General features: G+C 50.4%; 1 protein-coding gene across 1 annotated transcript in view; it reads left to right on the top strand.

The window, feature by feature from the left end:
* Positions 1–18,350, top strand: part of LOC143767548 (alpha-2-macroglobulin-like protein 1) — a 108,345-nt gene that overhangs the window by 8,170 nt on the left and 81,825 nt on the right. Inside the window, exons 3-6 of the mRNA XM_077255957.1 lie at positions 14,267–14,426; positions 14,507–14,559; positions 17,297–17,317; positions 17,865–18,024. Coding sequence (XP_077112072.1) covers positions 14,267–14,426; positions 14,507–14,559; positions 17,297–17,317; positions 17,865–18,024 — 394 coding nt within the window. The remainder of the gene's footprint in view (positions 1–14,266; positions 14,427–14,506; positions 14,560–17,296; positions 17,318–17,864; positions 18,025–18,350) is intronic.

Raw genomic sequence — 18,350 nt, 5'->3', positions numbered from 1 at the left:
ACAATGTGCCCAGCCGCTTTTACTTCAGCAGGCAAGCCGTCCCTGCCCTGCACAAGCATGTGGAGGGACACATAAAACACGCGCTACTGAACGCCGTCAGTAGCAAGGTCCACCTCACCACCGATGCGTGGACCAGTCAACATGGACAGGGGCGATACCTTTCCCTCACTGCCCATTGGGTTAATGTCGTTGAGCCGGGTACAGACCGTGCGAGTGGCGCAGGACGTGTCCTGCCCACTCCAAGGATTGCAGGAATCCATTCTGTACGCATTGACTCCTCCTCTTACACCAGTTCCTCAGAATCATCGCTGCAGGAGCCGTCACAGTCCACCTCCACATGGACCCGTGATGAACGTGTACCTGTTACGACCGACATGAGCACAGCCGTGGCCAAACGTCAACAGGCCGTCTTGAAATTAATTTTTTTGGGGAATCGTAGCCACACAGCGCAGGAGCTCTGGAATGCCATCAAGCAGGAGAGCGATGTGTGGTTTGTGCCAGCGAATCTCCAGCCAGGCATGGTAGTGTGTGATAATGGCCGAAATCTGGTGGCAGCTCTGGGCCTCGGCAACCTCACTCACATCCCATGTCTGGCACATGTGCTCAATTTGGTCGTGCAGAGCTTTTTGAGGGACTATCCGGATCTTGATGCACTGCTGCACAAGGTCCGCCTAGAGTGTGCTCACTTGCGGCGTTCCAGCACGGCAAAAGCGCGCATTGCGGCTCTGCAGCGCCGACACCGCCTGCCGGAACATCGCATCATATGTGACCTACCTACCAGGTGGAATTCCACGTTACATATGTTGGAGCGGTTGTGTGAGCAGCAGCAAGCTGTAATGGAGTACCAGCTGCTTCAGGTGCAAAGAAGTCGCAGTCAGCGCCGTACAGACTTCACAACCACAGAGTGGGCCACTATGAATGTCTGCCAGGTTTTGCGTCCCTTTGATTATTCCACGCGGATGGCGAGTGCAGATGATGCACTAGTCAGCATGACTGTCCCCCTTATCTGCCTGCTTGAAAAATCACTGCAAGCGCTAAGGGATGATGTTGTGGAAGAGGTGGAGGATGAGGATTCACCATTTCCATCATCTTCTGGACAGTCAGCGCCACGTGGTTCCTCACAAACGCGTAGGCAGGGGACAGTTTGTGAGGAGGATGAGGAGGAGTCAATGGAGGAGGAAGACGTCCGTCCAGAGGAGGGAGTTACCGAATTGTCCAGTACTCAGTGTGTACAGCGAGGGTGGGGTGATGACGAGCAGGCAGAGATCACGCCTCCAGCAGGGGACAGCGTTTCTTGGGCAGTTGGCAGTCTGCAGCACATGGTGGATTACATGCTGCAGTGCCTGAGAAACGACCGCCGCATCGCCCACATTCTCAACATGTCTGATTATTGGGTGTTCACCCTCCTCGATCCTCGCTACCGGGACAACGTAGAAAGCCTCATCACACCGTTGAACCGGGAGCGAAAAATGCGGGAGTACCAAGACACACTGGTGAATTCCATCATCTTCTCCATTCCAACTGAGAGAAGTGCTGCTAGTGCATTCCAAAGCAGCTCAGTGCGTCCAGGCAGTGGTGGAGGCTCTGCACAAAGAGGGAGCAGAAGCAGTGCCTCTGCCCAAGGCAAGACCAGTATGGCCCAACTGTGGCACAGTTTTCTGTGCCCCCCACAAAAGTCTACACCATCACAGACGGCTCCAGTCAGCAGGAGGCAACGGTTCCGTCAGATGGTGACAGACTACATGTCTTGCCCTCTTGCTGTACTCCCAGACGGCTCTTCCCCTTTCAAGTTTTGGGTCTCAAAGCTGGATACATGGCCAGAGCTAAGCCAGTATGCATTGGAGGTGCTGTCTTGCCCTGCGGCCAGTGTATTATCGGAACGTGTCTTTAGTGCTGCAGGTGGTGTACTAACTGACCGTCGCATGCGACTATCCTCCGATAACGTTGACCGGCTTACTTTCCTGAAAATGAACAAGGCCTGGATCTCGCAGGAATTTGCCACTCCTCCTCCTGATTAAATAATTAGGTCACTGTATACGTTATCCAGGTCTCCTGTTGTGTTCATCTTTCTACCACCTGAACTTAAATTCCTGGGCTCCAACACCGCCAGTTGAGGCTCAGAAGTGCCGTCTGCACAGTCAAAACATACGACCCAGTGTTATTGGGTTTCAGTAACGTCAGCTGATCCCCAGCTGTGTAGCCGGCAATGTGTCATGCGACCGCCACGCTGACACAACAACTGAAATGTAAGGGAATCTGTCCCCCCCCCCCAAGGCGTTTGTTGCTGAAAGAGCCACCTTGTGCAGCAGTAATGCTGCACAAGGAAAAGGTAGCTATTTTTGTTTAGCTCCTTGCACACGCAGAACTTAACACTTATAAAATGTGTCCACTGATACCGTAAAACCGTCCCGGAGGTGGGACTTTCCTTCGTAATGTGACGCAGCACAGCCGTCATTCCTACCCCCCCGGCGCCGCGCACCGGCTCCTCAGCGTTGTTTGATTCCGTCCCGGAGCCTGCGCTGTTATGTTATCCCGTGGCCAGGCATACTTAGCGCTGCCCGTCTTCTGGCATCATTTGGTGTCAGGATGGCTGCGCCTGTGCGGCCGCGCTGGCAGAGAGCCCGCCTCGCAGTGTCTTCTGATTTAATCCCACTGGGGGCCTGGGATCCATGGACATGCGCAGTGCATATCTGAACCTCCACCTCTCACTCATCTCCCTATGGCTTCTTCAGACTGTTCGGTGTCAGCTGGTCCCTAATAGCATGCCACGGCCGTGACACCGCACAGTCTTAAGAAGCCGTAGGGAGGGGAGTGAGAGGCGAGGATATGCACTGCGCATGTCCATGGATCCCAGGCCCCCAGTGGGCTTAAATCAGAAGACACTGCGAGGCGGGCTCTCTGCCAGCGCGGCCGCACAGGCGCAGCCATCCTGACACCAAATGATGCCAGAAGACAGGCAGCGCTAAGTGTGCCTGGCCACGGGATAACATAACAGCGCAGGCTCCGGGACGGAATCAAACAACGCTGAGGAGCCGGTGCGCGGCGCCGGGGGGGTAGGAATGACGGCTGTGCTGCGTCACATTACGAAGGAAAGTCCCACCTCCGGGACGGTTTTACGGTTGCAGGGGACACATTTTATAAGTGTTTAGTTCTGTGTTTGCAAGGAGCATGATGAAAAGAGCCACCTTTTCCTTTTGCATCTTTTGTGCTGCACAAGCTGGCTCTTTCAGCTACAAACGCCTTGGGGGGGGGTTAAAGGTTCCCTTTCGACTTTCTCAGGCTTCGGCCTACATTGTGTTCCTCTGCTTTTCCACCTGTCCCTGGGCTCCAACACCGCCAGTTGCCGTCCAGAAGTGCTGTACACACAGTCAACAGTCCCTCCTCTGTTATTGGGGTTCAGTAACGTCAGCTGTTCCCCTGCTGTGTGTGTGGCAATCCCTCCAACCTCCTCCAACCTCCTCCTCCTCCACCTGTCCCTGGGCTCCAACACCGCCAGTTGCCGTCCAGAAGTGCTGTACGCACAGTCAACAGTCCCTCCTCTGTTATTGGGGTTCAGTAACGTCAGCTGTTCCCCTGCTGTGTGTGTGGCAATCCCTCCTACCTCCTCCAACCTCCTCCTCCTCCACCTGTCCCTGGGCTCCAACACCGCCAGTTGCCGTCCAGAAGTGCTGTACGCACAGTCAACAGTCCCTCCTCTGTTATTGGGGTTCAGTAACGTCAGCTGTTCCCCTGCTGTGTGTGTGGCAATCCCTCCAACCTCCTCCAACCTCCTCCTCCTCCACCTGTCCCTGGGCTCCAACACCGCCAGTTGCCGTCCAGAAGTGCTGTACGCACAGTCAACAGTCCCTCCTCTGTTATTGGGGTTCAGTAACGTCAGCTGTTCCCCTGCTGTGTGTGTGGCAATCCCTCCTACCTCCTCCAACCTCCTCCTCCTCCACCTGTCCCTGGGCTCCAACACCGCCAGTTGCCGTCCAGAAGTGCTGTACGCACAGTCAACAGTCGCTCCTCTGTTATTGGGGTTCAGTAACGTCAGCTGTTCCCCTGCTGTGTGTGTGGCAATCCCTCCTACCTCCTCCTACCTCCTCCTCCTCCTCCACCTGTCCCTGGGCTCCAACACCGCCAGTTGCCGTCCAGAAGTGCTGTACGCACAGTCAACAGTCCCTCCTCTGTTATTGGGGTTCAGTAACGTCAGCTGTTCCCCTGCTGTGTGTGTGGCAATCCCTCCTACCTCCTCCAACCTCCTCCTCCTCCACCTGTCCCTGGGCTCCAACACCGCCAGTTGCCGTCCAGAAGTGCTGTACGCACAGAGCCAAACACCTCGCCAATGTGTTAGTGGGGTTCAGCACCGCCAGCTGTTCCCCTGCTGTGTATACGGCAACGTGTACTGCGACCGCCACGCAGGCACAACAAGTTAAATTTAAGGGAACCTGTCCCCCCCCCCCAGGCGTTTGTTACTGAAGGAGCCACCTTGTGCAGCAGTAATGATGCAAAGGGAAAAAGTGCCTCTTTTCGTGGTGCTCCTTGCAGATGCTGAACCTAACACTTATGAAATGTGTCCCCTCACAGCGTTCAACCGTCCGGTAGGTGGAACTTTCCTTTGTCATGTGACGCAGCACAGCCGTCATTTTTACCCCCTTGTCGCCGTGCCCCGGCTCCTCAGCGTTGTTTGAATCTGTCCCGGAGCCTGCGCTGTTAGGTTACCCCTTGGCCATGCACACATTTCGCGCTGCCCGTCTTCTGACATCATTTGCTGTCAGGCTGGCTGCGCCTGTGTGGGTGCGCTGTCCGAGATTCAGCCTCGCGGTGTCATGTAATGTAATCCCACCACGGGCCTGGGATCCGTGGCCATGCGCAGTGCATATCCTCGCCTCTCACTCCCCTCCCTACGGCTTCTAAAGACTGTTCGGTGTCAGCTGATCCCTAATAGCATGCCACGGCCGTGACACCGCACAGTCTGAAGAAGCCGTAGGGAGGGGAGTGAGAGGCGAGGATATGCACTGCGCATGGCCACGGATCCCAGGCCCGCGGTGGGATTACATTACACGACACCGCGAGGCTGAATCTCGGACAGCGCACCCACACAGGCGCAGCCAGCCTGACAGCAAATGATGTCAGAAGACGGGCAGCGCGAAATGTGTGCATGGCCAAGGGGTAACCTAACAGCGCAGGCTCCGGGACAGATTCAAACAACGCTGAGGAGGCGGCGCACGGCGCCAAGGGGGTAAAAATGACGGCTGTGCTGCGTCACATGACAAAGGAAAGTTCCACCTACCGGACGGTTGAACGCTGTGAGGGGACACATTTCATAAGTGTTAGGTTCAGCATCTGCAAGGACCATAATTAAAAGGGCTAAGTTTACCTTTTCCAGCATTAGTGCTGTACACGATGGCTCTTCCAGCTACAAACGCCTGGGGGGGGGGGTTAAAGGTTTCCTTTCAACTTGCTCCAGTGCAGGCTTCGGCCTACACTCCGCTCCCCCTGCTCCTCCTGCTGACCCTGGGCTCTAACACCGCCAGTTGGGGCCCAGATGTGCTAGCTGCACAGAGAAAAACAACTCGCCAATGTGTCAGTGGGGTTCAGCACCGCCAGCTGTTCCCCTGCTGTGTAGCCGGCAACGTGTCCTGCGACCGCCACGCAGGCACAACAGACCCAAAGCTGCCGCCACTGCAGGCTTCGGCCTACACTCCCCTCCCCCTTGCTCCTCCTCCTGCTCCTCCTCCTGCTGACCCCGGGCTCTAACACCGCCAGTTGGGGCCCGGTACTGCTAGCTGCACAGAGAAAAACACCAGCCAATGTGTCAGTGGGGTCCAGCACCGCCAGCTGTTCCCCTGCTGTGCAGCCGGCATCGTGTCCTGCAAAAGCCACGCAGACACAAGAACTGAAATTGAAGGGAACCTGTCCCCCCTCCCCCAGGTGTTTCTATGTTTTACAGCCACCTTGTACAGCAGTAATGCTGCATGTGTGCAAGGTGGCTCAGAAACTTATTCTCCTTGCACTCGTGGAACTGAACACGTCTAAAATGTGTCCTCTGTGACCATTAAAACGTCCCTCAGGTGTGATTTTACTTTGTATTGACACGCAACAAGCTCCTTGGTAACGCTGCCCGTCTTCTGGCATCATTGTTTGGCTGGGTGCGCCTCTGCGGCCGCCTTGCCCCACACAACGCCCCTCGGTGTCTTATTTATTTTGACTGCGAGGGTGTGATTGACGGGCATGATCAGTGCATCAGTTCGCCTGTCCCTCATCTCCTTCCGCCTTCTTCGGACTGTGCGGCTTCATGGCCGTGGCATGCGATAAGGGATCAGCTGACGCCACATAGTCTGAAGCAGGTGTAAGAACCCAAGCGAGAGGCGAACATATGTACTGCGCCAGGCCATGAATCCCAGCCCCGCAGTGTTTTAACAATGTTAAGACACTGCGGGGCTGGGGTTCATGGTCATCGCGAACCGCACCGGCCGACATTAAATGATGCCAGAACATGGGCAGCGCTAACAGCGCTAGGCCAGGGGATAACACGACAGCGCAGACTCCTGTACAGCAAATAACAACGCTCAGGAGGCTGCACCCAGCACCAAGGTGGGATTCTTGACATCTGTGCTGCGTCTCATTACAAAGGGAACTCGCGCCTCCAACACAGTTTGACTGTATAAAGGGCTAAATGTTATACGTGTTTCATTCAGCGTGTGCAAGGAGCGAAATTAAAAGAGCAACCTTTGACTTGTGCAGCACTACTGCTGCATAAGCTGTGGCTCTTCTACTTTGTAACCCCTGAGGGGGGGTTAAAGGTTACCTTTGAAATTGGTTCAATTAGGCTTCGGCCTACACTCTGCTCCCCCTGCAGAGCCCTGGGCTCCAACACCGCCAGTTGGGGCCCGGTACTGCTAGCTGCACAGAGAAAAACACCAGCCAATGTGTCAGTGGGGTTCAGCACCGCCAGCTGTTCCCCTGCTGTGCAGCCGGCAACGTGTCCTGCAACTGCCACGCAGGCACAACAGACCCAAAAGCTGCCGCCAGTGCAGGCTTCGGCCTACACTCTGCTCCATCTCCTCCTCCTGCTGAACCCGGGCTCCAACACCGCCAGTTGGGGCCCGGTACTGCTAGCTGCACAGAGAAAAACACCAGCCAATGTGTCAGTGGGGTTCAGCACCGCCAGCTGTTCCCCTGCTGTGCAGCCGGCAACGTGTCCTGCAACTGCCACGCAGGCACAACAGACCCAAAAGCTGCCGCCAGTGCAGGCTTCGGCCTACACTCTGCTCCATCTCCTCCTCCTGCTGAACCCGGGCTCCAACACCGCCAGTTGGGGCCCGGTACTGCTAGCTGCACAGAGAAAAACACCAGCCAATGTGTCAGTGGGGTTCAGCACCGCCAGCTGTTCCCCTGCTGTGCAGCCGGCAACGTGTCCTGCAACTGCCACGCAGGCACAACAGACCCAAAAGCTGCCGCCAGTGCAGGCTTCGGCCTACACTCTGCTCCATCTCCTCCTCCTGCTGAACCCGGGCTCCAACACCGCCAGTTGGGGCCCGGTACTGCTAGCTGCACAGAGAAAAACACCAGCCAATGTGTCAGTGGGGTTCAGCACCGCCAGCTGTTCCCCTGCTGTGCAGCCGGCATCGTGTCCTGCAAAAGCCACGCAGACACAAGAACTGAAATTGAAGGGAACCTGTCCCCCCTCCCCCAGGCGTTTGTACGTTTTAAAGGCCACCTTGTACAGCGGTAATGCTGCATCTGTGCAAGGTGGCTCATAAACGTATTCTCCTCGCACATGTGGAACTGAAAACACGTCTAAAATGTGTCCTCTGTGTGACCATTTAACCGTCCCGGTGGTGTGACTTTCCTTTGTAATGACACGCTGCAACCCCCTTGGTAGCGCTGCCCGTCTTCTGGCATCATGGTTTGGCTGCCTGCGCCTCTGCGGCCGCCCTGACCCACACAACGCCCCTCGTTGTCTTATTTATTGGGACTGCGAGGGTGTGATTGATGGGCATGATCAGTGCATCAGTTCGCCTGTCCCTCATCTCCTTCCGCCTTCTGCGGACTGTGCGGCTTCATGGCCGTGGCATGCGATAAGGGATCAGATGACGCCGCACAGTCTGAAGCGGGTGTAAGGACCCGAGTGTGAGAGGCGAACATATGTTTTGCGCCAGGCCCTGAATCCCAGCCCCTGAATCCCAGCCCCGCAGTGTTTTAACAATGTTAAGACACTGCGGGGCTGGGGTTCATGGTCATCGCGAACCGCACCGGCCGACATTAAATGATGCCAGAACATGGGCAGCGCTAACAGCGCTAGGCCAGGGGATAACACGACAGCGCAGACTCCTGTACAGCAAATAACAACGCTCAGGAGGCTGCACCCAGCACCAAGGTGGGATTCTTGACATCTGTGCTGCGTCTCATTACAAAGGGAACTCGCGCCTCCAACACAGTTTGACTGTATAAAGGGCTAAATGTTATACGTGTTTCATTCAGCGTGTGCAAGGAGCGAAATTAAAAGAGCAACCTTTGACTTGTGCAGCACTACTGCTGCATAAGCTGTGGCTCTTCTACTTTGTAACCCCTGAGGGGGGGTTAAAGGTTACCTTTGAAATTGGTTCAATTAGGCTTCGGCCTACACTCTGCTCCCCCTGCAGAGCCCTGGGCTCCAACACCGCCAGTTGGGGCCCGGTACTGCTAGCTGCACAGAGAAAAACACCAGCCAATGTGTCAGTGGGGTTCAGCACCGCCAGCTGTTCCCCTGCTGTGCAGCCGGCATCGTGTCCTGCAAAAGCCACGCAGACACTTGCTCTTGTACCTTCTGCTCCCCATCCTGGTTCCAGTACCGTCAGCTGGTTCCGGGCAGAGCCTTTGGCTTAGGTGCCTCCCTCTGGGTATCCGAGTTCCACCAACGTCAGGTGGTCCTTGGTAGTGCTTTCAGGCACGGGTACCTCCTGCTTAGTAACCGGGTTCCAGTAGCGTCAGCTGGTCCTCGGTAGTTCCATTGGCTCTTGGACCTTCGGCTACCCATCCGGGTTCCAGCACCGTCAGCTGGTTCTCGGCACTGTCTTTTGCTCTTGTACCTTCTGCTCCCCATCCTGGTTCCAGTACCGTCAGCTGGTTCCGGGCAGAGCCTTTGGCTTAGGTGCCTCCCTCTGGGTATCCGAGTTCCACCAACGTCAGGTGGTCCTTGGTAGTGCTTTCAGGCACGGGTACCTCCTGCTTAGTAACCGGGTTCCAGTAACGTCAGCTGGTCCTCGGTAGTTCCATTGGCTCTTGGACCTTCGGCTACCCATCCGGGTTCCAGCACCGTCAGCTGGTTCTCGGCACTGTCTTTTGCTCTTGTACCTTCTGCTCCCCATCCTGGTTCCAGTACCGTCAGCTGGTTCCGGGCAGAGCCTTTGGCTTAGGTGCCTCCCTCTGGGTATCCGAGTTCCACCAACGTCAGGTGGTCCTTGGTAGTGCTTTCAGGCACGGGTACCTCCTGCTTAGTAACCGGGTTCCAGTAACGTCAGCTGGTCCTCGGTAGTTCCATTGGCTCTTGGACCTTCGGGTAGCCATCCGAGTTCCAGTTCCATCAGCTGGTTCTCGGCATTTTCTCAGCCTTCTTGTACCTTCTGCTACATTTCCAAGTTCAAGAGACTAAACACGATGACCCGGAAGAACACCCCTAAGATGACGACGACACCAGAGACGACAACCACCGTGATGACGACGACCCTGGAGACGATGACCCTGAAGACCACCGTGATGACGACGACCCCGGAGACGACGACCCTGAAGACCACCCCGATGACGACGACCCCGGAGACGACGACCCTGGAGACGACGACGACCTGGAAGACCGAGAAGCAGAAGAACAAGAGGCTGCAGAACAAAGAGCAGAAGAACATTAAGCATAACACTAAATATCAGAGCAAAAAATATTATCTAAATTATAAGCAGAAGAAGACTAAGCAGTGTATGGGGGTGAGTCCGTTCCTCCTCGTGGTGCCCCTGGATAAAGCCTGATGCTGCAGGCCAAACTGAACGCGGACAAATGTAACTGTTTTGTGACAGGCAGAACGGAAGGTGTAATCTTCAAACTTTTATAGATAACAACTACGGGAATGCCTGTCACAAATAAGAATATGATGAAGAAGTAGAATATGATGAAGATAATAGTAAAATAAAAAGAATATGAACAATGTAACCAAAAAAATAATAGGTAGAAGATGAAGAAGAAGATGAATAAGGTGAAGAAGTTGATGTCAAAGAAGCTGATGATGAGGATAATGAAGAAGAAAGCGTGGGAGAAGTAAAAAAGAAGGTGAAGGGCGTTGAAGTAGTGAAACATCAATATCTGACATAAAAAAAAATAAAAATAACATAGTCAAATTCTTTCTAACGCCGAACGTCATAAAAAAAAAAAAAAAAATCCTGCTATTCTATTACATTGGGCTAAACCTCTGTGCCTTTAATGTCTCCGCCACGTCCCCCAATACATCCTACATTATTCTTAGTTGTTTTCCTTCATGTAGAATGAACCTACAACTTTATAAAGGGTTTATTTTAATTCCGATATTTTCGTCCCATTGACTTGCATTGGGATCGGGTATCGGTATCGGATTGGATCCGATATTTTGACGGTATCGGCCGATACTTTCCGATACCGATACTTTCCGATATCGGAAAGTATCGCTCAACACTACTCTTTACTGAAGATCTCTGGGTCCTCAGTCCAGAATACGGTTCACCAGGCTGCGCAAGTCCGGCCGGTCCGATGGCACCTCCAGAGCTCACTTCACAGGTGGAAATCGGTGCCTTCCTTCTAGCGCTATGTGTTGCGGTCCTCCCCTGCTGTGCTTACGGAAAGTCCCCACAACCGTTGTGTCTGTTTCTTAAGTTCCCTCACAACTCGATTAAATGATGTTCTTCTAATCCTCCGTCCCTCCCTGTTGTTCTGGTTGGGACGGCACCCGTTTGACGGGTAGGCTCGGAGCTCTTCCGGGACCCTAGAGTCGCCCCTCTCCACAAGGTGCCCCCCAAGACTTCATAGGTGATTTGTGTGAGACAGCCCGCCTTAGACTGACTGTCCTGCCGCTGTTTAGAGTATTGCTTGAAGCTGAATGTTATGATACTCCCTCGGCGTTCCGGCCACCGGTTGTGCGCCTCAGTAGGGTGTTGCTCCGGTCTTACAGCACGACCCCTACTGGTATTCTCCTATCGCTTGATCTCGTTTCTCACTCAGCACAATATATCTCGCTTCTAGTCCTTTCTTGGGTACCGCCGCTTCCCGGAGCAGGCGCGAACCCGTTACGTTCTTTCCAATGCCAAGCCTCTGTCAGGATCCCACCCCTGACAGAGACCCTACTGTCTCTTCCTCCACAACACCCTCTGCCACCAGGTGTTGCTTCGTCCAATCCAGTCAGCTTTCTGATCTAACTTCCTGCCTGACCCCCAGTTTACCCACTATGGTGGGGAGTGGCCTAATGAATAGCACCCTTAGCTCCCCCCGGAGGCCCGGCTGTGAAACATATTGGTGTCTGTGATACCTGATCCGATGAGCTCCTTCAGTGCCATCAGACGCACCGTAGCTCCCCATAGTGGCGGAGCCACAGTACTGCAACGACCAGGACTCTGGGGCGCTGCACATACATTACTGATCCCGAGTTACATCCTGTATTATACTCCAGAGCTGCACTCACTATTCTGCTGCTGCAGTCACTGTGTACATACATTACATTACTGATCCCGAGTTACATCCTGTATTATACTCCAGAGCTGCACTCCCTATTCTGCTGGTGCAGTCACTGTGTACATACATTACATTACTGATCCTGAGTTACATCCTGTATTATACTCCAGAGCTGCACTCCCTATTCTGCTGGTGCAGTCACTGGGTACATACATTACATTACTGATCCAGAGTTACATCCTGTATTATACTCCAGAGCTGCACTCCCTATTCTGCTGGTGCAGTCACTGTGTACATACATTACATTACTGATCCTGAGTTACATCCTGTATTATACTCCAGAGCTGCACTCACTATTCTGCTGCTGCAGTCACTGTGTACATACATTACATTACTGATCCTGAGTTACATGCTGTATTATACTCCAGAGCTGCACTCACTATTCTGCTAGTGCAGTCACTGTGTACATACATTACATTACTGATCCTGAGTTACCTCCTTTATTATACCCCAGAGCTGTGCTCACTATTCTGCTGGTGCAGTCACTGTGTACATACATTACAATTCTGATCCTGAGTTACCTCCTGTACTATACTCCAGAGCTGCACTCACTATTCTGCTGGTGCAGTCACTGTGTACATTACCGATCCTGAGTTACATCCTATGTTATACTCCAGAGCTGCACTCACTATTCTGCTGGTGCAGTCACTATGTACATACATTACATTACTGATCCTGAGTTACGTCCTGTATTATACTCCAGAGCTGCACTCAGTATTCTGCTGGTGCAGTCACTGTGTACATACATTACATTACTGATCCTGAGTTACGTCCTGTATTATACTCCAGAGCTGCACTCACTATTCTGCTGGTGCAGTCACTGTGTACATACATCACATTACTGATCCTGAGTTACGTCCTGTATTATACTCCAGAGCTGCACTCACTATTCTGCTGGTGCAGTCACTGTGTACATACATTACATTACTGATCCTGAGTTACGTCCTGTATTATACTCCAGAGCTGCACTCACTATTCTGCTGGTGCAGTCACTGTGTACATACATTACATTACTGATCCTGAGTTACGTCCTGTATTATACCCCAGAGCTGCACTCACTATTCTGCTGGTGCAGTCACTGTGTACAAACATTACTGATCCTGAGTTACATCCTATGTTATACTCCAGAGCTGCACTCACTATTCTGCTGGTGCAGTCACTGTGTACATACATTACATTACTGATCCTGAGTTACATCCTGTATTATACTCCAGAGCTGCACTCACTATTCTGCTGGTGCAGTCACTGTGTACATACGTTACATTACTGATCCTGAGTTACATCCTGTATTATACCCCAGAGCTGCACTCACTATTCTGCTGGTGCAGTCACTGTGTACAAACATTACTGATCCTGAGTTACATCCTATGTTATACTCCAGAGCTGCACTCACTATTCTGCTGGTGCAGTCACTGTGTACATACATTACATTACTGATCCTGAGTTACATCCTGTATTATACTCCAGAGCTGCACTCACTATTCTGCTGGTGCAGTCACTGTGTACATACATTACATTACTGATCCTGAGTTACATCCTGTATTATACCCCAGAGCTGCACTCACTATTCTGCTGGTGCAGTCACTGTGTACATACATTACATTACTGATCCTGAGTTACATCCTATGTTATACTCCAGAGCTGCACTCACTATTCTGCTGGTGCAGTCACTGTGTACATACATTACATTACTGATCCTGAGTTACATCCTGTATTATACCCCAGAGCTGCACTCACTATTCTGCTGGTGCAGTCACTGTGTACAAACATTACTGATCCTGAGTTACATCCTATGTTATACTCCAGAGCTGCACTCACTATTCTGCTGGTGCAGTCACTGTGTACATACATTACATTACTGATCCTGAGTTACGTCCTGTATTATACTCCAGAGCTGCACTCACTATTCTGCTGGTGCAGTCACTGTGTACATACATTACATTACTGATCCTGAGTTACATCTTGTATTATACACCAGAGCTGCGCTCACTATTCTGCTGGTGCAGTCACTGTGTACATACGTTACATTACTGATCCTGAGTTACATCCTGTATTATACCCCAGAGCTGCACTCACTATTCTGCTGGTGCAGTCACTGTGTACATACATTACATTACTGATCCTGAGTTACATCCTATGTTATACTCCAGAGCTGCACTCACTATTCTGCTGGTGCAGTCACTGTGTACATACATTACATTACTGATCCTGAGTTACATCCTGTATTATACCCCAGAGCTGCACTCACTATTCTGCTGGTGCAGTCACTGTGTACATACATTACATTACTGATCCTGAGTTACATCCTGTATTATACCCCAGAGCTGCACTCACTATTCTGCTGGTTTTATATCTTGCAATGCTCTTCACATCTTGCTACATATAATCTTGTGGTTTTTTATTGATAGGATGTAGGCTCTGTAGCTTCTGAGCACAGTGTAAAATAACACCAATGATGGTATACGGTTTTGGGTGAATAGGTCGCACATTGTACGGCACTCACAGCCCATTATGCCGTCCGGACATTATACTGGTATTTGTGTCCTTCTTCATCCTCAGGTTCCTTCTCCTGGTGACTGCAGCTTAGTTGTCGCCACTGTGAGATTTGTCACTGAAGGAGACGTCTGCTTTGAAGAGAGTAAAGATGTTGTAATCAGGAGAATTGTGGATAAAGCTCTGATACAGACGGATAAGCCGCGCTACCGGCCTCGTGACCTCGGTAATGTGGGGGTCAGGAGGACCTGCCCCGGGGGGGTCGGAGGCATCAAACACTTCTAACTTCTGACTTTTCCTCTACAGTAAGATGCAGAATTGTGTGGCTGGATGTGAACTTTTTATGCAGCAAGATAAAGGTACAAAGTGCTAGTAGAATAAGCTGAAATGAATAATGTGGATCCCCATCTCCCCAAGAGATTCTGTCATGGAGAGGACCTGGATTTAGACATTAGGCGCCCTCTTTATAGGAGCGCAGCTGTGGGGAGGCGATCAGTCTGTGCCTGAAATGTAAGGTCCAGTGGGCACCACTAAGCGACTCTGAGCGGCCAGAATAGCGCATGAGAAACTGAATGATTGCCCCGGGGACATAAAGCCTCGCTGCACCTCTGCTCTGGACCCCAATTATGTTACCCCCGCTACATGCTGAAGGCCAGGCTGGAGCCGTACAACCGGACGAGGTGTTAGGGTACCTTTACACAGTGCAATTTTGATCGCTACAGCGGCACGATTTGTGACGTTCCAGCGATGCATTTACGATATCGTTGTGTCTGACACGCTACTGCGATCCGGATCCCCGCTGAGAATCGTACGTCGTAGCAGATCGTTTGAAACTTTCTTTCGTCGTCTAGTGTCCCGCTGTGGCGGCATGATTGCATCGTGTGACACAGGTTGTATACGATGTGCGCACAGTAACCAACTGCTTCTACATCGCAAATACGTCATGAAATTATCGCTCCAGCGCCGTGTATTGCAACGTGTGACCGCAGTATACGACGCTGGAGCGATAATTATACGACGCTGCAACGTCACGAATCGTGCCGTCGTAGCGATGAAAATGGCACTGTGTAAAGGTACCTTTAGTGATCTGTAGTAGTGTGCAATATGCAAAGTGACCAATAGTTTAATAGTTTATATACAGGTCCTTCTCAAAAAATTAGCATATAGTGTTAAATTTCATTATTTACCATAATGTAATGATTACAATTAAACTTTCATATATTATAGATTCATTATCCACCAACTGAAATTTGTCAGGTCTTTTATTGTTTTAATACTGATGATTTTGGCATACAACTCCTGATAACCCAAAAAAACTGTCTCAATAAATTAGCATATCAAGAAAAGGTTCTCTAAACGACCTATTACCCTAATCTTCTGAATCAACTAATTAACTCTAAACACATGGAAAAGATACCTGAGGCTTTTAAAAACTCCCTGCCTGGTTCATTACTCAAAACCCCCATCATGGGTAAGACTAGCGACCTGACAGATGTCAAGAAGGCCATCATTGACACCCTCAAGCAAGAGGGTAAGACCCAGAAAGAAATTTCTCAACAAATAAGGCTGTTCCCAGAGTGCTGTATCAAGGCACCTCAATGGTAAGTCTGTTGGAAGGAAACAATGTGGCAGAAAACGCTGTACAACGAGAAGAGGTGACCGGACCCTGAGGAAGATTGTGGAGAAGGACCGATTCCAGACCTTGGGGAACCTGAGGAAGCAGTGGACTGAGTCTGGTGTGGAAACATCCAGAGCCACCGTGCACAGGCGTGTGCAGGAAATGGGCTACAGAGAAGCAGCACTGGACTGTTGCTAAGTGGTCCCAAGTACTTTTTTCTGATGAAAGCAAATTTTGCATGTCATTCGGAAATCAAGGTGCCAGAGTCTGGAGGAAGACTGGGGAGAAGGAAATGCCAAAATGCCTGAAGTCCAGTGTCAAGTACCCACAGTCAGTGATGGTGTGGGGTGCCATGTCAGCTGCTGGTGTTGGTCCACTGTGTTTCATCAAGGGCAGGGTCAATGCAGCTAGCTATCAGGAGATTTTGGAGCACTTCATGCTTCCATCGGCTGAAATGCTTTATGGAGATGAAGATTTCATTTTTCAGCACGACCTGGCACCTGCTCACAGTGCCAAAACCACTGGTAAATGGTTTACTGACCATGGTATTACTGTGCTCAATTGGCCTGCCAACTCTCCTGACCTGAACCCCATAGAGAATCTGTGGGATATTGTGAAGAGAAAGTTGAGAGACGCAAGACCCAACACTCTGGATGAGCTTAAGGCCGCTATTGAAGCATCCTGGGCCTCCATAACATCTCAGCAGTGTCACAGGCTGATTGCCTCCATGCCACGCCGCATTGAAGCAGTCATTTCTGCCAAAGGATTCCCGACCAAGTATTGAGTGCATAACTGAACATTATTATTTGATGTTTTTTTTGTTTGGTATTAAAAAACACTTTTATTTGATTGGTCGGGTGAAATATGCTAATTTATTGAGACAGGTTTTTTGGGTTATCAGGAGTTGTATGCCAAAATCATCAGTATTAAAACAATAAAAGACCTGACAAATTTCAGTTGGTGGATAATGAATCTATAATATATGAAAGTTTAATTGTAATCATTACATTATGGTAAATAATGAAATTTAACACTATATGCTAATTTTTTGAGAAGGACCTGTAGTAGTGTGCCGTGGGGAAAGTGACCAAAACGTCATATAGTAGTGTGCCGTGGGGAAAGTGACCAGTATATTATTTAGTAGTGTGCCATGTGGAAAGTGACCAATATCTTATACAGTACTGTGCCATGGGGAAATTGACCAATACATTATATAGTGGTGTGCCAAGGGGAAAGTGACCAATATATTATATAGTAGTGTGCCAAGGGGAAAGTGACCAATATATTATATAGTAGTGTGCCAAGGGGAAAGTGACCAATATATTATAACTTTCCACCACTGTGCGACATCAGACGCAGCACACACCGACAGGAGGGACCCTCATCTGTGCTCTGTGGCGAATGCGAGCTGCTGAGTGCGACTATCGTGCGGCCATTTATTAGATTGGACACTAATTTTCCTCTTTTATCTCTTATAGGACTATAGTGTGAAACTATTGGTGAGTTATGATACTACTGCACGATATAGAAAGAAGGGGGTCTCTGCTAGAAGGGGCACCATGAATGACTTGGTCTGTTATCATTATTAGCAGGGCGGCATTATTTAGATATTATATAGCTCTACATTACTTTTACATGGTCACTGTATATCGGTATTACTTGAGCACTATACAGTATGGTGTTACTTAAGCAATTGTAAATGAAATATTTTTAGAAATGAATGGTTATTTTGGATACTACCGTATATAGAAGTGTTATTTGCCCAATATTAGATATTTTTGTTTGAGCCCCGTCCTGTAGACGCTGTATACTGTAGTTATCTGTACACTGTATGACGGTATACTATATTGGAAAAAGGGAGGCAACCGTATATATCACACATGAAGGTACCAAATCATGTCTCTGTATGTAAGGAACGGAATAACGATAATATACATAAATAAATGGGCAGATGATGTTTCTGCTGGACACTATGGAGATCTATAATCTAATCACATTGAATAATTAATCCATTCTCCTTATATCATTCCTATTCTTGCACATAAGGATCCTCAAGGTAATTGCCTCTATCAGTGGTCGAATGTGAATACCATAAAGTGCATTGCAGACCTGAGTTATAAATTGACCACCGAGCCCATACTGGGCACCTATACCATCACTGTGGAGAATGGGCTGGCATTTAAGACCTTTGTGGTTGAAGAGATCGGTGAGTTGGTTGCTTTTCCGCTGCAGATTCTATTCAAACACAGTAATGAAGATGCACTTAGATGCAGGGAATGCAGCAGTCACTTTGCAGTGGAAAGTGAGAGGACATCACAGCTAAGAGCTCAGCAACAGAAATCGGGATAAAAAGCCATACAATATTGAAGAAACTGTACAGCTGTCGTGTAGCAGTATTGCAGTGAAGAGTAGTGTGAGAGGAAAAGAGAGAAATACAAATGTAATTGATAGCAAGAGTGAGAGTTACTGTGTCTGTGAGGCGGGAGAGTCACTGTGTCTGTGAGCCGGGAGATTCACTGTGTCTATAAGGTA

This window comes from Ranitomeya variabilis, chromosome 4 (genome assembly GCF_051348905.1).
Source record: "Ranitomeya variabilis isolate aRanVar5 chromosome 4, aRanVar5.hap1, whole genome shotgun sequence".
Classification (NCBI taxonomy): Eukaryota; Metazoa; Chordata; class Amphibia; order Anura; family Dendrobatidae; genus Ranitomeya; species Ranitomeya variabilis.
The sequence above is the reverse complement of the archived record's forward strand: the minus strand, read 5'-3'. Positions and strand labels throughout refer to the sequence as shown.